This window comes from Chiloscyllium plagiosum, unplaced genomic scaffold (assembly GCF_037043375.1).
Source record: "Chiloscyllium plagiosum isolate Xiang-an unplaced genomic scaffold, Cpla_swu_hap1 HiC_scaffold_46, whole genome shotgun sequence".
Lineage (NCBI taxonomy): Eukaryota > Metazoa > Chordata > Chondrichthyes > Orectolobiformes > Hemiscylliidae > Chiloscyllium > Chiloscyllium plagiosum.
The window spans coordinates 9,752,303-9,776,955 of record NW_028270184.1 but is presented as its reverse complement, the minus strand read 5'-3'; the positions used below and the strand labels follow the sequence as shown (position 1 = coordinate 9,776,955).

The 24,653-nt window shown below is 45.3% G+C and overlaps 1 protein-coding gene and 1 long non-coding RNA gene across 3 annotated transcripts in view; one reads left to right on the top strand and one right to left on the bottom strand.

Annotated features, from left to right (window-relative positions):
- Positions 1-4,268: 4,268 nt before the first annotated feature.
- LOC122543875 (uncharacterized) overlaps positions 4,269-24,653 on the bottom strand; it is a 29,967-nt gene continuing 9,582 nt past the window's right edge. The window contains exons 2-3 of the long non-coding RNA XR_006310170.2: positions 8,276-8,342; positions 4,269-4,398 (exon numbers count right to left, since the gene is read on the bottom strand). This is a non-coding gene — a long non-coding RNA (uncharacterized LOC122543875). The remainder of the gene's footprint in view (positions 4,399-8,275; positions 8,343-24,653) is intronic.
- Positions 5,679-24,653, top strand: part of LOC122543874 (nuclear RNA export factor 1) — a 65,655-nt gene continuing 46,680 nt past the window's right edge. Inside the window, exons 1-3 of one of the 2 annotated variants that reach the window (XM_087983791.1) lie at positions 5,679-6,004; positions 14,550-14,648; positions 23,297-23,492. In XM_087983791.1, coding sequence (XP_087839917.1) covers positions 5,977-6,004; positions 14,550-14,648; positions 23,297-23,492 — 323 coding nt within the window. In that variant the 5' untranslated portion in view covers positions 5,679-5,976. The remainder of the gene's footprint in view (positions 6,005-14,549; positions 14,649-23,296; positions 23,493-24,653) is intronic. The other variant, XM_087983792.1, reaches the window with a different exon arrangement.

Genomic DNA, 24,653 nt, shown 5'->3' with positions numbered 1-24,653 from the left:
ACCTCAGCCTGTCCAACCTACCCTCAAAGGTAAAATTCTCCAGTCCTGGCAATATCTACTCTGTACCCTCTTAGTTCCTGAGCAAAGAGACCTTGGGGTGCGTGGTTCCTTGAAAGTGGAGCCACAAATAGACGGCGTGGTGAAGAAGATATTTGGTACACTTGGTCCATGCTTTGAGTATAGTTGCGATGTCATGTTGCAGCTGTACAGGATATTGGATAGGCCACTTTTGGAAAACTGCATTCAATTCTGGTCTCCCTGCTATAGGAAAGATGTCGTTAAACTTGAGAGGGCGCAGAAAAGATTTACGAGGATGTTGCCAGGGTTGGAGGGTTTGAGCTGTAGGGAGAGGCTGAATACGCTGGGACTGTTTTCCCTGGAGCGTCGGAGGCTGAGGGGTGACCTTATCGAGGTTTATAAAATTGTGAGGGGGCATGGATCAGGTGAATAGCCAAGGACTTTTTCTCAAGGTAGAGGGGTCCAAAGCTAGAGGGCATAGGCTTAAGTTGAGAGGGGAATGAGGGACCTGAGGGGCAACCTTTTCACCCAGAGGGTGGTATGTGTATGGAATGAGCTGCCAGAGGAAGTGGTGGAGGCTGGTACAATGACAACATTTAAAAGGCATCTGGATGGGGACATGAATAGGAAGGGTTTGGAGGGATATGGGCCGGGTAGATATCTGGGATATCCGGTTGGCATGGACCAAGGGGTCTGTTTCCGTGCTGGACAACTCTAGGCGTCAACTTCATTACTGTGGGTCTGGGGTCCCATGTAGGCCAGAACAGGTAAGGACAACAGTTTCCTTCCCTAAAGAGCATTAGGGAACCAGTTTGGAATCCCTCCCCCCCCAGTTTCGTGATCATCATTCATCCCAGATTTTTATTGAATTCAAATTCCATCATGTACCAGGACAGGATTTGAACCCAGGTCTCTGGATTAATAGTCCAGTGATAATTCTACAAAGCCACCAATTTGGAAAGATCCTTCTGATGTCTGCCTTTTAGCATTTAGTGAGAGCAGCAGAGATTCTTTGTAGATCATGTAGGGTCTGGCCACATTGGTGTGGAGGGTGGAGTACCCAGTTATTTGCCCTTCTTCTACGGTTATATCAACACTCGGGTGCCCTACTGGCACGACAGAGGACTTTCGAGACTGATTTTGGGGTGTATCATAGCCCTGGAGTAGGTTATTCTGATTGGATAACTTCTGTGCATTTGAAATTGACTGTCAGATCTTTTGTTACAAAGCCCCACTAGTTTAACTTATTGTTTTAAAACAGTAGAAAGAATATTGGAGTTACTGCCTTCAGGAATCATAACTTGTCGGCTACAACATGTACGTGCAATGCATGTTGCTACAGCATCACAGACTCTCTGAGGGAACTAACATGCAATCTATTAGAGTTTCATATATTTACAACAGGAGATAAACAGGGCGGCATGGTGGCTCAGTGGGTTAGCACTGCTGCCTCCCAGCGCCAGGGACCTGGGTTCGATCCCATAGTGCCCAGGGACGTGCAAGTTAGGGTGGATTGGCCGTGCTAAAATGTCCCATAGCGCCAGGGATGTGCAGGTTAGGGTGGATTGGCCGTGCTAAATTGTCCCATAGTGCCCAAGGATGTGCAGGTTAGGGTGGATTGGCTGTGCTAAATTGTCCCATAGTGCCCAGGGATGTGCAGGTTAGGGTGGATTGGCCGTGCTAAATTGTCCCATAGTGCCCAAGGATGTGCAGGTTAGGGTGGATTGGCCATGCTAAATTGTCCCATAGTGCCCAAGGATGTGCAGGTTAGGGTGGATTGGCTGTGCTAAATTGTCCCATAGTGCCCAGGGATGTGCGGGTTAGGGTGGATTGGCCGTGCTAAATTATCCCATAGTGCCCAAGGATGTGCAGGTTAGGGTGGATTGGCCGTGCTAAATTGTCCCATAGTGCCCAAGGATGTGCAGGTTAGGGTGGATTGGCCGTGCTAAATTGTCCCATAGTGCCCAGGGATGTGCAGGTTAGGGTGGATTGGCCGTGCTAAATTGTCCCCATAGTGCCCAGGGATGTACAGGTTAGGGTGGATTGGCCGCGCTAAATTGTCCCATAGTGCCCAGGGATGTGCAGGTTAGGGTGGATTGGCCGTGCTAAATTGTCCCATAGTGCCCAGGGATGTGCAGGTTAGGGTAGATTGGCCGTGCTAAATTGTCCCATAGTGCCCAGGGATGTGCAGGTTAGGGTGGATTGGCCGTGCTAAATTGTCCCCATAGTGCCCAGGGATGTACAGGTTAGGGTGGATTGGCCGCGCTAAATTGTCCCATAGTGCCCAGGGATGTGCAGGTTAGGGTGGATTGGCCGTGCTAAATTGTCCCATAGTGCCCAGGGATGTGCAGGTTAGGGTGGATTGGCCGTGCTAAATTGTCCCATAGTGTCCAGGGATGTGCAGGTTAGGGTGGATTGGCCGTGCTAAATTGTCCCATAGTGCCCAGGGATGTGCAGGTTAGGGTGGATTGTCCGTGCTAAATTCCCCCATAGTGTCCAGGGATGTGCAGGTTAGGGTGGATTGGACGTGCTAAATTTTCCCGTAGTGCCCAGGGATGTGCAGGTTAGGGTGGATTGGCCGTGCTAAATTGTCCCATAGTGCCCAGGGATGTGCAGGTTAGGGTGGATTGGCCGTGCTAAATTGTCCCATAGTGCCCAGGGATGTGTAGGTTAGGGTGGATTGGCCGTGCTAAATTGTCCCATAGTGCCCAGGGATGTGCAGGTTAGGGTGGATTGTCCGTGCTAAATTCCCCCATAGTGTCCAGGGATGTGCAGGTTAGGATGGATTGGCCGTGCTAAATTGTCCCATAGTGCCCAGGGATGTACAGGTTAGGATGGATTGGCCGTGCTAAATTGTCCCATAGTGCCCAGGGATGTGCAGGTTAGGGTGGATTGGCCGTGCTAAATTGCCTATAGTGTTAGGTGCATTAGTCAGGGGTAAATGTGGGGAGATGGGTCTGGGTGGGTTACTCTTCAAAGGGTCGATGTGGACTTGATGGGCCGAAGTTCCTGTTTCCACACTGTAGGGAATCTAATCTAAGAAGAGTAGGCCATTCAGCCCTTTGAACCTGCTGCGGGGTAGTGGCATCAAGTGGTCAAACTAGATGGAGTCCTCCTGCACTGATTTGCTGCAGAAAAACTGTGATGTTTGTCTTCTTAACTTTGTTTCTTGTTTTTTCTGATCTATGGTCATTTTGTGTGCATCTTACATTAACATTTCTTTCTTAATTTCTCTATTCTGGAACTAAGGATTGCACCTTTGTACCAAAAATTGCACTATAAGTCGCAACTGGTAAACCTTTCACTGTTAGCAATTAGCACATTTGAGAAACGTGGAGAAATACGGGGAGCAGGACAAATGTGTCAGAATTTTCTTAATTAGGTTCAAATTAATTAGGTACAGAATTAGCTTTACTGGACTAATACCTGGACTAAGTGGATTGCTTCATGAGGACAGGCTAGAGCTGCATCCTCTGGGGTTTACAAGAGGTAGACGTGACTGAATTGAAACATAGAAGATCCAGGGGGAACTGGACTAGCTGGATGTCATAGTCATAGAGTTGACAGCACAGAAACAGATCCATCGGTCTAACTCATCCTAAATTGATCCATTTCTGTTTGCCAGCATTTGGCCTTTATCCCTCGAAATGTTTCCTATTCAAATGCCTTTTAAATGTTGCAATAAAACCAGCCTCCACCACTTCCTCTGGCAGCTTATTCCATACACACACCAGCCTCTGCATGAGAAAGTTGCCCTGTGGATCCCTTTTAAATCTTTCCCCTCCCATCTTAAACCTATGCCCTCTCGTTAAGGATATCTGGTTAGATTAGATTACTTACAGTGTGGAAAAACAGGCCCTTCGGGCCAACAAGTCCACACCGACCCGCCACCCACCCGAACCCCATTCCCCTACACCTAACGCTACATGCGATTCACCTAATCTGCACATTTTTGGACTGTGGGAGGAAACCGGAGCACCCAGAAGAAACCCACACAGACATGGGGAGAATGTGCAAACTCCACACAGACAGTCGCCTGAGGCGGGAATTGAACCCGGGTCCCTGGTGCTGTGAGGCAGCAGTGCTAACCACTGAGCCACCATGGACAGTTGGACCAAAGAGTCTATATCCGTGATGTACAACTCTATGTTTCTTTGAGATAGATTTCTGATCACCAGTGACATACTAGATTGGGTAAAAGCCATGCTTGTATTGAACAGTGAACCGATTGATCCGCTTCTGCTCCTGTGGATATTTTTTGTTTATTTACTAAAAAAATCATAAAAAATCTATTTCAGTAAAACAAAGATTGGTGGATGCTGGAAATGAATCAAACAAAAACTAATCTTGCTGGAGAAACCTATCAGGGTCTGGCAGCATCTGGGGAGAAAGACAACAGTTAACAATTTTAAATCCTTTATCACTTTTCTTCAGAAATAATATATATTCATGCTACTCCTGCCCCCCAACTCCACCCCTTCTCCTTTGAGGTATACAAGATCATGAGAAGAATGGATAGAGTCAATAGCCAGAGACTTTTCCCCAGGACAGGATTGACTGGCACGAGGAGTCATAGTTTGAAGATATTATGAGAAAGGTATAAAGGAGACATTAGAGGTAGGTTCTTTACCCAGGGAGTTGTGAACGCATGGAATGCGTTGCCAGCGGTGGTGGTGGAAGCAGAGTCATTAGGGACATTTAAGTGACTGCCGTACATGCACATGGAGAGCAGTGGATTGAGGGGTGTGTAGGTTAAGTTATTTTGTTTTATTTCAGGATTAATCCTCGGCACAACATCGTGGGCCGAAGGGCCTGTTCTGTGCTGTACTTTTCTATGTTCTATAATCTAACTGCTGTAAGTAATCTAATCTAATCTAATCTAATCTAACTATATTCCCCACACACTTCCTTCCTACATGTCCCTTCCACCATCTCTACCCCATGCCCTTCCCCATCTCTACCCCATGCCCTTCCCCATCTCCTCCCCATCTCTACCCCATGCCCTTCCCCATCTCCTCCCCATCTCTACCCCATGCCCTTCCCCATCTCCTCCCCATCTCTACCCCATGCCCTTCCCCATCTCCACCCCATGCCCCTCCCCATCTCCACCCCATGCCCTTCCCCATCTCCACCCCATGCCCCTCCCCATCTCCACCCCATGCCCCTCCCCATCTCCACCCCATGCCCCTCCCCATCTCCACCCCATGCCCTTCCCCATCTCTACCACATGCGCCTCTCCATCTCTCCCCCATGCCCCTCCCCATCTCTACCCCATGGGCCTCTCCCTCCGCTGACCCTTTAGCCCATCACTACCCCATTGCCCATCCCACATCCCAGCTCAACGCCCCGCCCCCATTCCATCCCATGACCTCCACTGACCCTTCCACTCGCCCCACCCACTTCCAGAAAGCGGTGGTTCCCAAGACCCCCTCCCTGTGACGTCGGGCGATCGCCCCGCCCCCTCTCGCTCCCTCCCTCTCTCCGTGACGTTGGGTCGCACCGAGCGACGTGGGGCGGGGCAGGGGAAACGGCGCGCGCGCACGCGGACGCAGACGAACGGAGGCGTCCTCGCGACGTGGGCGCGCGCACGCACGCTCGTTGGGTCGACGCACGCACGTACGTACGTACGGCGCCGCCCGGGCTTTCAGCGGGCGAGCTCGCGCGGGCGCCGATTGTCCGTTGGTGAGGCGCCATCGCACGTTACCGTCGGACGGCGTGTGGTGTGTGTGGGGGGAGGGGAGAGAGTTCGTTAGAGAGAGAGAGAGAGGAAACAAAACAAAACCGAGCGATCGATCGATCGGGATATCGCTCGGTATTGACCGAGGTTGTTATTTTGTGAAAGAGTCGGCAGCCAGTCCCCACGGCACCCCCTCCCCCGCCCCGAACCTTGAGGAGCTGGGAGTGGGGGGGAGAGAGAGAATTACTGACCGGCACCGGCACCGGTACCGGGAGCGGGAGATGTCGGAGGACGGGCGGCACTACAGCGGTAAGGAGCGAGGGCGGTTCAACCGACCCCGGGGGTTCGCAGCGTCTGACACCCCCCCCCCCCCCCCCACACACACACACACACACAGACAGAGACAGAGCGGGAAGGGCCTGGAGTTAGGCCCGGCATTGAGAATCTCAACCTGTTACCCACACCCCCACCCCCAACACCACCCCCAACACACCACCCACACACACACACACCCACACACAACCCACACACACACACACAACCCACACACACAAACACACAGGCAGAGACAGAGCTGGAAGGGCCTGGAGTTAGGCCCGGCATTGAGAATCTCAACCTGTTACCCACACCCCCACCCCCAACACACCACCCCCAACACACCACCCACACACACACACACCACCCACACACACACACACCACCCACACACACACAAACACACAGGCAGAGACAGAGCTGGAAGGGCCTGGAGTTAGGCCCGGCATTGAGAATCTCAACCTGTTACCCACACCCCCCGCACACGCACACCCCCACCCCCACACACACACACCCCCCCACACACACACACACACACCCCATACACACAGGCAGAGACAGAGCGGGAAGGGCCTGGAGTTGGGCCCGGCATTGAGAATCTCAACCTGTTACCCACACGCACCCCCCACACCACCCCCCGCCCCCACACACCACACCACCCCCCGCCCCCACACACCACACCACCCCCCGCCCCCACACACACACAGGCAGAGTCAGAGCTGGAAGGGCCTGGAGTTAGGCCCGGCATTGAGAATCTCAACCTGTTACCCACTCCCCACCCACACCCACACACCCCACCACCCCCCCCCCCATGCACACAGGCAGAGACAGAGCGGGAAGGGCCTGGAGTTAGGCCCGGCATTGAGAATCTCAACCTGTTACCCACACACACACCCACGCATCCCCCACACACAACCCCCCCACATCTCTTCCCCCACAGCCCCCCTCAATGCTGGGCCTAACTCCAGGCCCTTTCCGCTGTGTGGTGGTGTGGGTGGGGGGGGAGTTGGGGTGTGTGGGTGGGGGTGAGCGGGGGGTGGGTGGGGGGATGGCCGGGGGCGCGGGTGGTGTGTGTGGGGGGTAGGGGTGTGTGTGTGGGTGAGGTGGTTGTGCGGGGGGGGCGTATGTGTGGGGTGTGTGCGCGCCGCCACTGCATCCCCTCGCACCCCTCCCATGCGCACCCCTCCCACGCGCACCCCTGCTACGCACACCAACCCACACGCACCCCCCCCCCTCACGCACCCACACGCACCGAGACAAAGCGGGAGGGGCCTGGAGTTAGGCCTGGCATTGAGAATCTCAACCTGTTACCCACTCCACACACCCACACACACCCAGGTAGAGACAGAGCGGGAAAGGCCTGGAGTTAGGCCCGACATTGAGAATCTCAACCTATTTCCCATTCTGATATGGATCCCCGGACAACCTTAACGTCTTCTGCAAGCCCGTGCAGTTTTTTCCAAGCCTTCAGTCATGTTTACTAGCTTTTCATAGGCATTTAGTTTCATTTTAGTGCTTTAACGTTTTATATTGGTTGCATCTGCCATAAATCATTTCATCTTGTCACTTCTCAGTCTTTATTTCATTTGAATTTAGAGTGCTCATTCTGCTATTGCACCACTGCAGGCAGATTTTGAAATAATGAGGCATAGTAGCGTGCTGGTTATGTTACTGTTACTGGTCTAGTAATCCAATAACTGAATTAATGATCGAGTAATCAGTAGAACCAAGGGAATTAAAATTCAGTTAATCAAATAAATCTGTCAATATTGGTAATTGAATGTGTTAAATTTGTGACCCTCTGTTATTAACATCTCTGCTAAGAGTATAATTCCTTCCAATCTACTCAAGGGCCCTCAATTTTAATAACTCAGTTAGAGCTCCCCTCGGTGTCCTCTGTTCCAAGAGCACAATCCTGTCTATCTCATCCTCCCTGAAATGTTGCAGTCTTGGCAGGATTCTGATAAATTTCCTATTCCCACTCTGCATCCTTCTGGGAATGTGGTGACGAGTATTGTGCACAGTAATCTAGCTGACATCTAACAAGTGTTATACATTTTTGACATAATTTCCATGCTGTTGTTTTCTCTCCCTCGGATCATGTCTAATATGTCTGTTTAACCACCCTGTTATCTGTCATGTTAACTTCAGAGTTCTCTCTGATCCTCTACAATTTCATTTATTGTGTACTGAATTGTCTTGTTACTCTCCCCAAGTGCATCATTCACACTTCTGCACTTGAATTCTGTTTGACACTCTACCCACCTGGCCAGTCTGCAAGTCTTTCTGTGTAATTTTCTTCCCATCAATGATGGTTCCTTTTTTGTATCATCTGCAAATAATTTAATCATATCCCTTAGGTTAGATTAGATTTGATTCCATACAGTATGGAAACAAGCCCTTTCGCCCAACAAGTCCACACTGACCCTCCGAAGAGTAACCCAACCAGACCCAGTCAGCTACCCTGACTAATGCATCTAACGCTATGGGCAATTTAGCATGGCCAATTCACTTGACCTGCACAACTTTCGATTGTGGGAGGAATGCTTCTTTATCTAACACAGCAGTCTCTTGTGCAGCACCTTGTCAAAGGCCTTTTGGAAATCTAGGTAGACCACATCTACTGGGTCCCTGCTGTCCACCATTTTTGTGATTTCTTCATAGAATTCCAAAAGATTAGTTAAGCATGACCTGCCCAACAGAACAATTTTGATCTAGATGCTCTGCTATTTCTTTGATAATAGACTCAAACATCTTCCCCACTACAGATGTTAAGCTTATTGGTCTATAATTCCCATCTTCCGTATCCATGAACACCAACTAGCCACAAAACGACACGACCAGCTATCCTTAGTAGCCACACACGCAGATGACAAGCAACATGAGTTTGACTGGGACAACACTACTATTATAGGACAAGCCAAACAGAGAACAGCCAGGGAATTCCTAGAGGCATGGCACTCATCCACAGATCCTGTCAACAAACGCATCGACCTGGACCCAATATACCGGCCACTGCAGCGGACAGCTGGAACTGACAGCCAGAAGCGGCAGAGACAAACCACTATAAATGCCGGAGGAAACAACACAGAAGCACTTCACAGGAGGCTCCCAAGCACGGAGGATGTCACCTAGACAGGGGACGAAACGTCTGCAACACAAATTCCCAGCTCGGCGAACAGAACCACAACAACGAGCACCTGAGCTACAAATCTTCTCACAAACTTTGATTCCCATCTTTTGTCTGTGACACTTTTAAAGAGTGGCGCGCATTTGCTGTTTTCCAAGTAGCTGGAATTGGCTCAGTCCTGCGAAGTTAGCAAAAAATTACCAGAAGTGCACTTGCTATTTCTCCCGCCATCTCTTTTAGTACCTTGGGATGCATTCTTTTGGGGCCAGGAGACTTGTATATCCTTAGCTCCATTTTCTTGCCCAACACTGTCTCTTCCGTGATAATGATTGTTTCCAGGTCCTCACCTACCTTTGTCTCTGTCAATTACTGGCATGTTATTTGTGTCGAGAGTATAGTGCTGGAAAAGCACAGCAGGTCAGGCAGCATCCGGGGAGGAAAAAGCCTTTCATCATGATTCCTGGTGAAGGGCTTTTGGCCGAAACATCGATTTTCCTGCTTCTCGGATGCTGCCTGACCTACACCTGCTTTTCCAGCATCACATTCTTGACTCTAATCTCCAATATCTGCAGTCCTCACTTTCACCTATGCTATTTGTGTCCCTCATGTGAAGTCTGACACAGTGAAAAGCAAAGCGTGAAGTGTGGAATGTTCTGAAATCTGTTAGTTTGATATTTGGCATGTGTGGTTGCGATATTAATCTCTCTCAATTGTCTCTGGAGTCTTTTAGATACAACTTATTCAGGGGCTACAATATTGAGAAATTCCTCCATCCGCTTTTTCTGAAGAGCCAATAGGTTTCGTCCAAACTCAACAATAAGGGTTTCTTTTCAAAAGTAGGAGAGATGAGTGCACAGTCCTTCTTTGCAGGTTTCTTGAGCCCCAACTGAAGACCAGATACTGATATACTCTGCATCTAAGCACTTTTAGGTTTACAGCAAAACAAAGCTGCAATATTTTTATCACTGTTCCAGTCTGAATTCTGATTAGTGGTAACTCCTCAGATATAGTTAGTAGAATATTCATTGAGGTAATGCCATTGAATGTCACGGGGCGATGATTAGATTCTCTCCGAATGGAGGTCGTCATTTCCTGGCATTTGTCACAAATGTTGCCTGTCACTTAGCAACACAAGCCTGAATATTATTCTGATGTTACTTCAAATCGACAAAGGTTGCTTCAGATGGTGCTGAAGATTTTAGAATCACCAGCAGACATCTCCACTTCTGACACAATTATGGAACGAAGGTCACTGCAGTAGATGAAAGTGGTTAAGCCTAGGATGCTACCCTGACGAACTCCTGAAGAGGTGGCCTGGGCCTGAGATGATTGACCGTTCTCAACCACAACCATCTTCCTTTGTTAGCTCTGACTCTAACCCACAAGTTTCCCCTGATTCCCATTGACTTCACTTTTGCTAAAAGTTGTTGATACTACACTTAAAGTCATAGAGCTGTACAGCACGGAAACAGACCCTTTGGTCCAACTTGTCTGTGCTGACCAGATATCCTAAATTAATTGCCAGAATTTGGCCTTTATCTCTGTAAACCCTTCCTGTCCATGTACCCATCCAGATGCCTTTTAAATGTTGTAATTGTACCAACCTCCTCCACTTGTGCTCATTCTATATACTCACCACCCTGTGTGTGAAAACGTTGCCCCTTGGGTCCCCTTTAAGTCTTTCCTCTCTCACCTTAAACCTATGCCCTCTAGTTTTGGACTATGCTACCCTAGGAAAAAGATGTTGGCTAATCGCCCTTTCCATGCCTCTCATGGTTTCATAAACATCTGAAAGGTCAACCCTCAGTCTCTGACGTGCCACGGAAAACAGTCCCAGCTTATTCAGCCTCTTCCTTTAGCTCGAACCCTCCAATTCTAACAACATCCTTGTAAATCTTTTCTGAGCCCTTTCAAGTTTCCCAACATTCTTCCTATAGCAGGGAGACCAGAATGGAACTCAATACTCCAACAGTGGCCCAGCCAATGTCCTGCACAGCCACAACATGACCTCCCAGCTCCTGTACTTAATGCACTGACCAATGAAGGTAAACATACCAAATGCCTTCCTCACTATCCTATCTACCTGTGACTCTACTTTCAAGGAACTATGAACCTGCACTCCAAGGTCTCTTTGTTAAGCAACACTTCACAGGATCTTACCATTAGTGTATAAGTCCTGCCTTGATTTGCCTTTCTAAAGTGTAGCACCTCACATTTATCTAAATTAAACTCCATCTGATCAAGATTCTGTTGTACTCTGAGGTAACCTTCTTGGCTGTCCACTACACTACCAATTGTTTTGTCATCTACAAACTTACTAACCATTCCTTTGTATTCACATCCAAACCATTTACATAAATGACAAAAAGCGGTGGACCCAGCACTGATCCTTGTGGCACACCGCTGGTCGCAGGCCTCCAATCTGAAAAGCAGCCCTCCACCATCACTTACTTGCTTTTTGTAAGTATCCAAATGGCTAGTTCTCCCTGTATTCCATATGTTCTAACCTTGCGAACCAGTCTACCATGCAGAGCCTTGTCAAAACCTTACTGAAGCTCATGCTGAATTGATAAAGGGCAGTCACTCTGCTTTTATTGCTGGAATCAAAGCTCTTTTGTCTATCTTTTGACCAAGGCCATTATGAGGTCAGATCCATAGCATTTGCAGTGGCCAGTGTCTTCAACTGTTTCTTGGTATCTTGATATCACTCGAGGTCAGACAAGTTAATGCAGCTGCTGTTTTATAGACATGTTCAGTCATTAATCTCCCCTACGCACCAAACTAGTAGCCTTAGATGTCTGTATTCAATCTTTTTGTGATTTTGGGGATCTCTGGAGTAAGCTGAGATGGATCGTCTGGTAAGCATTTCTAGCTGAAGATGGATACACTTTCTCCAGCCTCTTCTTTTGCACTGATGGATTGGCCTGCCCCCAGTTATTGGAGATGAGAATATTTGTGGAGTCTCCTTCCTCTGTCAGTTTCCCTGTTGATATTCTTCAATTTTACATTAGGTGCTTTATTTTCCGACACTTGTTTATGAATTAAAAATGTCAGAATGGGCAAAAGTGAATCAAAATTTGTTTTCTGGAGCCAAGCGAAATATTGAAGAGAATAACTGGAAATGTTAGACAAGAGGTTGCTGACAGAATCTGGTGACTTGAGGATGGTTGAATTCTTCCCAAGTCTTGTTTTATGCGTGATTATATTATTTACATTTTTCAGACTTCTACATAAGCACTAGTCTGAGCCCTGCAGATTTCAGAAAGCGTGAGAAGTGTACCATGCAACAAACCTGTTTGCTTCTGTTTTTTGGAAAAGGCAGGTTGAACTCATATTGCAATGCAAAAAGTATTTCGGTGTACTTTTGTGATGCCAAGGCATTCAAGCCTCTTGGCCAAATAATGGGCAGCATGGTGGCTCTATGGTTAGCACTGCTGCCTCACAGTGCCAGGGACCTGGGTTTGATTCCCACCTTGGGCGACTGTCTGCGTGGAGTTTGCCCATTCTCCCTGTGTGGGTTTCCTCCCACAATCTAAAGATGTTCAGGTTAGGTGAATTGGCCGTGCTAAGTTGCCCATAGAGTTAGGTACATTAGTCAGGGGTAAACATAGGGGAATGGATCTGGGTGGGCTACTCTTCAGAGGGTCAGTGTGGACTTGTTGGGCAAAAGGCCTGTTTCCATACTGTAGGGAATTAATTTAATCTAACCATCTAATGGAAAATGGGATGCTTGGTTTTGACCGGTACAAACTCAGTGGGCCAAGGTGCCTTTTTCTCGTGCTGTTGACCTCTATGTCTATGACGCTAACGCTGACTCTGACTCCTTCATCATAATTGCCAGGATCTGTTTGTCTGATGTGCACATCTTCAGTGTACCTAAGCTTGTTTGAATTGAAGTGGAAGCAGGGTCTTTTAAACAAATGTTTGGGTACCAATGGAGTTCAGCCCCATAAACTAGAGACTGGCAGCTGAGTGTTGTATAGCTTTAGTAATATGGAGAGGATGAACAATTCTTGTAATTCACCATCATAGCAAGTCCATGTGTTTGGGAATCATCACATTGCATCAGCTTGTCAGTTAGAGTTTGTGTGATCACGTATTTTCTTTTGAGGTTTAACTATATCTGTTCACCGGCTTTCCATGCGGTATTGGGCGACTGAGGCTATTGTTTGAGGCTTTGTCCAGCCTTTTTAAGGCTCCTGATCAAGTGCTTACATAGGATTAATGGCTGTGAAAATTTCTATAAAGCAACAGCTGCTTGCTGTTGTCCTGCAGAGCAGCTTGCTTGTTCAAGGTCAGGTGAACGAAAACAGGAATGCGCTGGTCAGTGTGACTTTTTTGGTATTTTGTGTGAAAGTCTTAGCTTCCATTAACTACAAGAAATTGAGATTAAGTGTTGCAGTGTGATGATGAAAACATGGTTGGGCAGTTAGGTGCTCCCCTCCTGAAGATGCTGCTTTGATAGTTATTATGTTTATGTTGAAAAATGTGTTGCTGGAAAAGCGCAGCAGGTCAGGCAGCATCCAAGGAGCAGGAGAATCAACATTTCGAGCATAAGCCCTTCTTCAGGAATGCTGCTCCGCTCTTTGGATGCTGCCTGACCTGCTGCGCTTTTCCAGCAACACATTTTTTTAGCTCTGATCTCCAGCATCTGCAATCCTCACTTTCTCCATTATGTTTATTTTCTCAACTTGACTGCTTTCATGATTGTTCTAAGGGTTTTCTAACCATAAATTGAATAGAGAAACGTAACACTTTTTTTTGTCACTATGGAGATTTTTATGCAATATATTATCGATGTATCACCTGCAGCTTGGTACTGATCCACAGTGATCAGATTATGGAGAGGTATTCAGTTGCCCCACACACACCTCGAGCAGAAGGAGTTTTGAACTTGCTTAGGTTTACTAAATGAGAACTGATTTGTGAGTGACAAATTGAAATTGACTTCCAATATGGCTTCTTAGTAAATGGGAGAGGTTTCAGTTGTGATCCACTATTGGTTGCCATCTAGCATAATTCTTATTAGCATCTCTATCCTTTCCAAGTCAAACACTTTCACATTGCCTTGATATTAAAGTTACTTCTATTTCTGCACACAGTGACTGTCGTATCTTATACTGCAGTCTATCTTGTCAGAGCTGATCTTAAATGAGTTTTGTTGTGATAGGTATCCATAGCAGTGACACCACTCAGGAGCAGAGTAGCAGTTGCCAAAGTCTTGCTCATGGTGTCTCAACATGGCTCAGCAAAGTCAGAGGTGGATATTTCTTTACTGTGACCAGATTGTATGATTTAAAGTACTCTGGGATTGCAATAAAGCCGTTCTCCCAAATAGTTAGGCCCTGTTCAAGCCTGGAACTAAACATGAATTATTTGACACTAAATTGCTTCCCTGACTCTGTTCAGCCCCCCAGCAATCAGGAATCGAGCATAATGGATTCCGGGGGGATGGAAGAAAGCCAGGAAGACGGAAATGGAGACTGAGAAAAAGAGGCACATATAGAGGTAAGAGGGAGAGAAAGGCAGAAAACCACATCTGAACAGATTAGGAAGGGGTGTAATGTACACAGCTTGCCACCTCCAACCCCCAGTCAACTGAATGAGCTTTTCCAACTTGAAGGTTGAACTTTGGGACTGCAGAATGCCATGGTCTATTAGGAAAGAATGCAGTAGCCACTTGGGGAGAGCTGGGCAACAAAGTTGAACTTGCATTTCTTTTCTCAACTGCTGCAATCTTTTTCTGTATCTTAACTCTGCTCTGTTATTACACCTTTTACTTTAAAGCCTGTCTGTGCCCCAAACTGGCTCTCCTCTTGTCTGCACTTGTAATGTACTTCATTTTGTTAGTTTTGGATTCCTTGCTGTTTTCGATGAAGAAATGTTGACTTGTTTTCCCCATTGAGTTGTTTTTGGCGAAGGCCATATAACAGTTGCAATGGTAGTGACAAGATTTGGTATGCCATCGGTTTCCACAAATTCACTCTACAGCATTTTCAAGCTCATTCGGCCTCTGTCTTTACAGCTGACATCTGTAGATGAATGTTGTCATTGGCTCCCTTCCAAACTCTCCTACAATCACTCCTGGCATCTTGCCAAAACTGTGTCTGTCTCAATGTTTAGCGTTTTTCTTTTCCTTTCTAGCTGCCTTCAACGCAGTGGTATATTTGCTCGCTCATGGCTGAGAAAAGTACTGTTCCAGTTCTCTTCAATTTTAATCTTGATGTGAAGTGGTGAAATTAAATAGCCAGAAAAGTCTTCCTCCAAACCTAACTTTGATAAAGAGCTTTCATCGGTTGCTCAGGTCTATTCTGCTATTACGACCAGGGCCACTTTCTTATTCCTGACACATTTGTTGGATCCTCAGCTATAATAAAATTTCATGTCTTGTAGATATTCCTTGTGATACTTGTAGTACATTCTTCAGGACTTACCCTGTAGTCCTTGCAGGCAGTCCACACTCCTTTCTTGGATATTAGTCACATTCATCTATCCCTCTTGCCTTTTCAGCCTTTGTTATGTTATCCTTAGATGGTTTTTTTTAAAGTTATAGATTATCACTTATCTATCACCTTGAAAGTTGTAGCTTGATGTATGTTTGATGGTACCACCATTTCATTAGCAGATGGGTTGTCTGCTATTGTGCACCTCTGGGGTTTTGGTAGTTTGTCACTGGCGTAAAGCTGGTCAAAATCTTTTTTATTTGGTCTGCCACTTTCTAAATATAACTTTTACAGGCACTAACTTCTGTTCCTAGTCTCTATTTTCCTTTTGGTTTATTTCTTTTTATGTCTCTTTTAACTCTGCCTACCTCTGAAACACATCTTTTGTCACTCAAATTACAAGGGCACTGCATCCTTTTGCAATCCTTTATTTTATTCACTCATGGGATGTGGATCTTGCTGACTGGACCAACATTTTAGGTCTTGATCTTCCAGTCTTTCCTGTCATCAATGATGTTGGACACCCAAACTTAATTTCACTTCACCACTGGCTAACATGTTTGTTTCAGATATAATTATCAGGAAAGGGTAAACATGCTGTTGTGGAGAGTGGTGGAAAAAAGGCAACTGAGGATGACTGAATAAATTTAAAGTTTTGCTAGATTTCGAAACCCACGATCTGTCTTGTTGCTGCATATTGTTTATAAAAGCCTTAATGATGTATTTTAAAAATTCTGACACTGGCATTTGAAAGTGTGAAAGGTGCAGCCTGCTTGCTGCAGCAATGAGCTGTTTCTCTGCTGTAAACATAAATGCTTAATCGCAATGATGCAAAGTCTGAAGCTCGTGGAGAGTGAAGTATTAAACTGATCTTGTTATGGTAAGCAACATTCTGGCATCCACCAGCTCAGTTGATGCAGGCAGTGTGTACCCAGGACATGCGTGACAGAAGTTTCCTGGTTGAATTTTCATGTTTACTTTAGGTTTGTACCTCAGGTGCCAATTGTCATGGTTTTGGGTATATTTGCCAAGCTGGGGAGTTGTTTTGCAGGCGTTTTATCCCTTATCTAGGTGATGTCTTCAGTGCTCACCAAGTCAAAAGACCCTATACCCATCATGTGCAGGACTAACGCATTTTACAGGATTCCAAGCAAACACTGTACGAAACACTATAAAGGACAAACAGGTAACTAGCAATCTGCATCCACAAACACCAACTAGCCACGAAATGCCATGACCAGCTGTACCTAGTAGCCATACATACTGATGACAAGGACCACAAATTTGAGTGGGATAACTTAATGATCATAGGACAAGCTAAGCTTAGGACAGCCAGATAATTTCTAGAAACATAGCACTCATCCACGGACTCCATCAAAAAGCACATTGATGTAGACCAGCCAATATACCGGCCACTACAACAAGCAGCTGGAAGCAGCAGAAATGGAACCAAATAAATTTCGGAAGAGACTGTACAGCAGTGCTTCACAGGAGGCTCCAAAGCTCTAAAGATGTCACCTAGACTAGGGACAAAATTTCTGCAAATCAACTTCCCAGCATGGCGAACACATCCGTTTCACATTTAATCCCCTTAGAGGTTGGAAAGGCATTGCCAGTATCCATTGGTGTTTAGAAGAATGAGAGATGATCTTTCTTCAACATATAAGATCCTGGATGATCATAAATGTGGGTTAGGGACCCACTTTCAAAAATAAGGGTTTTTTTTTCAGATGGCGAGGCAAATTTTTTTTATCTCAGGTTTGTTGATCTGTTGAACTCTTTTACCCAGACAAGAATGGAGGCAGGGTCGTTGAATAATGCTAGGTTAGCTAGATTTTTGCTTCTGATGGGGAGTAAGACTATGGGGTTGACAGAAAGGTCGCGTTGAGACTACGATCTGACCATCGATGATCTTATCAAATAGAGGAGCAGATCTGAGGCTCTAATTCGTAGGCTTGTAACTGAGCCAAGGTAACAATGAAACCTCTGCGAGTAGTTAGATCTCAGGAAAAAAAAACAATGTTTTTGGGAGCTTCATTATCTAGGTCAGCGTTTATTGCATATCTCTATTTGCCCTGGAGAAAGTGGTGCTAAACTGTCATCCTGAACTGCTGTTCCTGTGTTGGAGAGACCCACTGTGGTGTTAGGAAGGGATTTCCAGGATTTTGTTCCAGTGACTGCGAAGAAACGGTCATGTCATTGTATGGTTTGGAGGGGAACTTGCAGTGGTGGTATTCCCATGCGTCTGCTGCCTTTGTCCTTCTAGATGGCAGTGTTCACAGGTTTGGAAGGTGCTGCCAGAGGAGCATTGCCTACTGCAGTGCATCTTGTAAATGATCCACCGTGAGTGCTGGTGGTGGCGAATGAGATGCAAGTGAAGTGGGCTGCTCTATCCTGGATTGTGTCAAGCTTTTTGAGTGTTGTTGGAGCTGCACCCCTCCAGGCAAGTGGGGGAGAATTCCATCACACTCCTGTGTCTTGTAGACAGTGGATAGGCTATGGGGATACAGGTGAATCATGCTTTTGCAGCCACAGTATGCATGTGTGAACCAGTTCAAGTCTGGTCGATGTCATCCTTTAGAATGTTGACAGTGAGGGTGATTCAGTGATCCTATTGTATTTGAATATCAAGGAGTGGTTAATAGATTTTTTTCTTGTTGGAGGTGATCATTGCCTTGCACTTGTATCTCATAAATGTTACTTGCCACTTGTGCAATACTGGATATTGTCTGGGTTTTATGTATTGTGAATGGTGCATTGAATTGAACATTGGATAAACATCAACAAACGTACCCACGTCTGACGTTATAGTATAGTCATTTATTAAAAAACTAAAGGTGGTAGGGCTGAGCAGTTAACCTGAGGAACTCGTGCAGAGAAATCTAGCAGCTGAGATGATTGAACTCCAACAACTATAACTATCTTCTATTATGCCAGATATGATTCTAACCAACAAGGAGCTTTCCCTTTGATTTGCATTGATGCTAGCTTTGCTGGAATTCCTTTATGCCATATGCAGTCTTAAAGTATAGAAGTCAGGAATTAAGTGAACCTGAAGGACCCAGGCTAAGCATCATTGAGCAAGGTTTTCTTTCGCAAGTTGCTGCTTGATAGCACTGTTGATGAACCCTTCCCTCACCTAGATGATTGAGAGTCTGGTAATTGGCCAGTTGAAATTGCCCTGCTTATTGTGTACAATGTCACAGTGGTTAGCACTGCTGCCTCACAGCACCAGAGACCTGGGTTCAATTCCTGCCTCAGGCGACTGTGCAAACTCCAGACAGACATTCTCCCCATGTCTGCGTGGGTTTCCTCCGGGTGCTCCGGTTTCCTCCCACAGTCCAAAAATGTGCAGGTCAGGTGAATTAGCCATGCTAAATTGTCCGTAGTGTTAGATGCAGGGGTAAATGTAGGGGAATGGGTCTGGGTGGGTCGGTGTGGACTTGTTGGGCCGAAGGGCCTGTTTCCACACTAAGTAATCTAGTAATCTAATATACATGGGCAATTTTCCCCCTTATTAGGTAAATGCCACTGGACTGAAATGGCTGGGTTGGGGTGCAGCTGTTTGTTGAGCGCAAGTCTTTAGTTCTATTGCTGTATCTTCTCAGGGTCCACAGCCATTGCAGTATCAAATGCTTTGAGCGATTTCTTGATATCACATGGCCTGAATTGAATTGGTTGAAGACCCGAATCCGTGATACTAGGGGCTTCAGGTGGAAGTTGACACGAATCTTTCATTTGCCACTTCAGTCGCAAATGTTCCAACCTTGTCTTTTATACTGAAGTGTGGTTTCCCCATTGCTCGGGATTGAGATATTTGTGGGGCCTCTGTCTCCTATTACTTGTTTAATTATCAAGCATCATCCATGATTCGGATGTGGCAGGACTGCAGAGCTTAAATTTGATCTGTTAGTTGTAGAAGTGCTGTCAATTGCATGCTGCTTTCACTTTCTGTCATGAAAATACATTATGTTGTTTCTTCGTCAGATTGATGCTGCACTTTTAGATATGCTGGTTCTGCTCTTTGCCTGCCCTCCTGCATGCTTCATTGAACCAAAGTTGATTTCCCATCTTGATGCAATAGAATGAGAGAATGCCCGACTGGCCATAAAGTTACAAGTTGTGGCTAGGTATCCATGAGGCATTGTGGACCATGATTTGTTAAATCTATTAGCCTGTCTCATTTAGCATAGTGATAGTGCCACAGAGCATAGTGGAAGCTATTCTCATTGTGAGGTCAGGATTTAGTCTCGAGTATATCCTGTATCTTTGCCACTCTTAGTGCTTCTTCCGGGGCGGGGGGGGGGGGGGTGCTGATTCCTCCGCCAACGGGATGGATTTCCATGGTCATGCTTGACCTGATGCAGTGAGACTTGGTTCTCAAATGTTGAGGATTCCCAGACAATTCTCTTCCCAAATGTATGCCATTAAGTTGCCACCATCTGCTGGGTTGATGGTGCCTATGTCGAGGTCTTGTGGTCTGTCTGTCTGATTTAATTTATTTTCTTTAGACTTTGTAGCAGTTACAACTGAGTGGCTTGCCAGAGATTTCAGAGAGCAGTTAAGTAATTGCTGTGGGTCTGGAATCACGTGGTCAGGCTGGATCAGCGTGACAGATTTGTTTCCCAAAGAATATCATTGAATCAGATATGTATTAAAGGCTGCATGGCTCCTATTAGATTTTCATTTCAGATTTTGAATTCAAATTACATCATTTGCGAAACTAACAAACTTCCCTTTTCTTTTCAAACTAATTCAGCTTGTTTTGTGAGGCTGCTTACAGTTTTAAGAAATGAAATGTTGCTAACTCTTCAAAATACCTGGATGTAAGATATAATTGAGCAAATTCTAATGTCGAAACATCTGGTCACTGTCATGAGACTCCATAATTTTGTTTGCTTCAGCTTTGTGCCTTCACCTCTTTTGGGAGTGCTATGTCACAATGCAGTGATGCTCTTTAAACTTAGCAACCCTTTTTTCTATTGTCTGTACTTCCCTCTCTAAGTCTGGATCAGAAATGATGGCTGGTTATTGCACTGCAGAGGAGTCGATACAAACATTTTAACCTTAGCTAATGGCCACAGGTATCCTTCCAACATGGTCTATTGGTTGCTAATAAGAATGGCTTACCATTTTGTTATCTTCATGAAGTAGATGGGTAGTACATGTAGCATGAAAGCAGGAAAAATTGTTTCTGTGTGGTTAAGACTGCAATGCCTTCCTATATCATCCACTTCTGTTTTTATCCAAACACTTTGAACTCCTTGTCACTGTTTTATTAATTGTGATTGGTGATAGATTCTTCAGGTCTGCTGTGTTAAATTTATGTACTAGTGCGTTACTGGATGTGCCATTTTTTTGGTTTAGGAATTAAACTCCTTTTATACCCTCCATTCATACCAAAGCGCACTCAGCTAGTGAAATGTTTTTGTAGTGTAGTCACTATTGCAATGCAATGAAATGAACAACTAATTTGTATACACCAAGCAGCAATAAGTTAAAAGACTAGCTAACGTGTGAGGGATAAATATTGACTGAAAAGACAGACAGCATCCTGTTTTGGTGTTAGACTGCGTTGTACAAAGTTAAAAATCACACAACACCAGATTATAGTCCAACAGGTTTATTTGGAAGCACCCCTTCTTCCCACCACTAAACCTCATTTCAAAACTGCATGTGCAGCAGGTACTGCCTTTGTGTGTGACATCACATGTAAATCCTACATTAAAAACACCTGAAGAAGGAGCGGCGCTCTGAAAGCTAGAGCTTTCAAATAAACTTGTTTATTTCATCCTGTTTCTCCTCTTGTTGTATTGTGATATCTTTTACTGGCAGCTTATGTCACTTTGGTTTAATCCTTGAATCAAAAATGGCACTTCAGGTAAGGCAGTTCGGGTCAGATGCGTTGAAACACCAAACTTGTCACCAATCACAATTAATAAAACTGACGATGGCCCAAGTCATGTGTTATGATTGCAGTGGGTCCTGATAACCCAACTTTGTGGCTTAGAGAGGAGAGGGCTCCAACTAACCCTTATTCCCATCTAAAAATAACAAGACGTACAGATCATCAGACTAACTGGTAACCTTGCTGGTGTGTATGTGAAAAGGATGAATTCAGTAGTGAACATGAAGGCAATCAATTGGAGGTCACTTTAAATCTGAATATTCATGGCTTTTGAAAGATAATGCAAATCATTTGAAAGTTGTAAGTTAACTTCAGTCAACTCTGTAACTGTTCAAGCACATAGACTGGCTTATGACATTAGATGATAATTTCATTGGTTTGTGTTTGATTAGTATTTCCGAAAAGGTAAAATATTGAACTCTATATATGTTTCTCCTCTTTTTCCCCGTTAAGACTTTGGTGACAAACTGGTCCCCATTAGTTGCTTTTATATAATATTTGTATTAAATCCACATTTTTCTTTTACAAATCCTTTCCAATGCCAGACTTGTTCTTGAGTTGTAGCCTTCTGCTTCAGAACCAGGTATTGTTGGTTGCTGGCCCTGTCATAGGGATTTACACAGTTTAAAAGCAGACCTGAAATTACTGCTGGAATGCCCCTAGAACTACTTGGAGATACTGGCCCCTGCTGGGGATTTCTACAACAATGGGATCACAAAGCTGACTGCACACATCTCTCTTCCTTTCTGGTGATGAATGAAAGTTCTGCGTTATTGTATGTACTACTTCTGATTATATAGTTGACCTATTGCTACATAAACTAATATAATTGCGTTTGCTGATTCTATGCTACCACCATAATTTTAGGCATCCTCTCCTTCCTGTCATGAGGGGTTTCTGACTGTTGGTTGGATTTTAGTTTGGTAATAACCTTCCGGTGTTGAGTAACATTTTTTGCTGGTAAACACTAAGCCGATCTATTGTTTAGACGATCTGAGCCACGCACCCTCATACTTTCTTGTGATAGCTAAACAAAAGGTATTTTCTGGCAATCTGCTAACAGAGCAATCTACCTGATTTTCTTCTGAAGCCTTCAGTTGTAAAATCTAGTGTATTGCCCAGCTTCAGATCAGCTATTGAATGCTTTTAGGTAAGTTGCTGTTTTGCAGACCTAGCACAAATAAAGGACCAAGTGGCTGTTTTATAGCCATTCTGTGGTTCTGAGCACAGAAACTAAGTCCTCCTTGATTTTTAGAATTGAAGGCCATTAAGGACATGCAGGAAAGCTGTTTTTGTCAGTTCAAGTTACGTTTGAGGGTTTTTTGAGCATTTTTGGAGAAATTCTATTAAGGGCACGAGACAGAATAGCTGCTGCTAAAGTGACATAATTAGAAAACTTAAACAATCCAGACCACCCTTTGAATAATAATTTTTCATAAAATCCCGACAGTGTGGATGCAGGCCCATCGAGTTCACACCAACCTTCTGAACAACATCCTACCAGACCCACCTGTAACTCTGCATTTCTCATGGCTAACCAACCCAGCCTAAACATCTCTGGAGACCATGGGCAACTTAACATGGCCAATCCACCTAACCTGCACATCTTTGGACTGTGGGAGGAAACCGGAGCACCCGGAAGAAACCCATGCAGACACTTGGTGAATGTGCAAACTTCACATAGTTATTTGAGAGTGAAAGTGAACTCAGGTCCCTGGCGCTTTGAGGCAGCAGTGCTGATGACAAAACCACCGTATCTCCCAGGTAATGCATTTGTACTTAAAAGTTTGCCTGTTTTATTCCAGAACATGACGACCGAGTTGGGGGTGGTTTTCCATTTCGGAAAAAGAAAGGACGCGGTCCATTCCGGGGTAAGATGTACAGCGAGGGAAGTCACAAATCTAGGAATCGAGGCAGTGGAGGACCCAACCCACGGTCGCGGTTCGAGGATGATGATGGCGATGTGACTATGAATGATCATGAGTCGCCACGGTCACGATTGTGAGTAGCAATCTGCATTTATTACACTGTTAATGATACCATGAGGGGCTTGCCATTTCACAGCCGAGTCTGCTCCACTACTGAGTGTGATCCTGGCTGATCTGATGATCCTCAAATTCACTTTGGAATAAGAGGAGTTATCTTCAGCTTAATGTTAGCACCAAAAATGTTTTGGCTTGAGAATTTCACAAGCATTGTTTCCATTATTTCCACCAATGGGGACTAAGAGACCATGTTGAAGTTTAGTCATTTATCTTTATGTTGGGATTGGTAGGAGGTTTACACATCGTTACAAACAGACTTTCTTTATTATCTCTATTATTACCGTGAAACAAAAAATCTAAAGCTAAAATTTCAACTGTACAAAATTAATGATGCATTGCTATATCTTCCTCAGCCCTCCCCTCCTGGTCTCTGGCCGTCCATTATTCTGTGCTTGTTTATGCATAATTCCATTTACCCAGATCACCTTTCCCTGTACTTTGCAATGGATGCTCGCAGACGTGGCTGCAGAAGTCTTGGCAGATCTGACATTTGAGTGACTAGTTGTGGGTGCGGGTGCCAAGCCAAGGCTGTACCCTGTCTTTGCTCTACGTCCTCTGTCCTCTGTGAAACACGTCGAAGACACCCAGGCTGAATTTGTTCCTTCCATAAGACAACCACTTAAAATCCTTCTATTGCATTGCTCCGCACAGTCAGGAGAGGGAGCAGCCTTTAACTTTGCATGAGGCTAGTGAAACAGATTATGGAAATTTGCCTGGACTATCAAGACTTCCAGGACTTGGAGGCAAGGTTAAGGTCCAGACAAACAAATCCACATTACAGATCACTCAATAAGGCCACATACTTGTGGGGCTGGGTGATTGATCTGCTTCCTTCAGTTTGAAACTTGGGCAGTGCTTGGGCCTGCAAAACCAATTTACTCTGGGGTATCTCGAAACTAAAGATGGCCAAGCTCTTTTGTTTAGCTTCCTGCCACCCAAATGCAGGTCACCATTGACACCAGTCAGGAAGGAAATGTAGTCTCGAATGTCCATGCTGTTTTCTTGAAGATTGCCCAGAATGCTAACTGGTCATATGTTGAGCAAATTTAGTAGTTTTGCCCAAGATGCACGTATAATTAATGTTCTGCAAAGGCAAACAGTTTTGAAATCTTTCTGA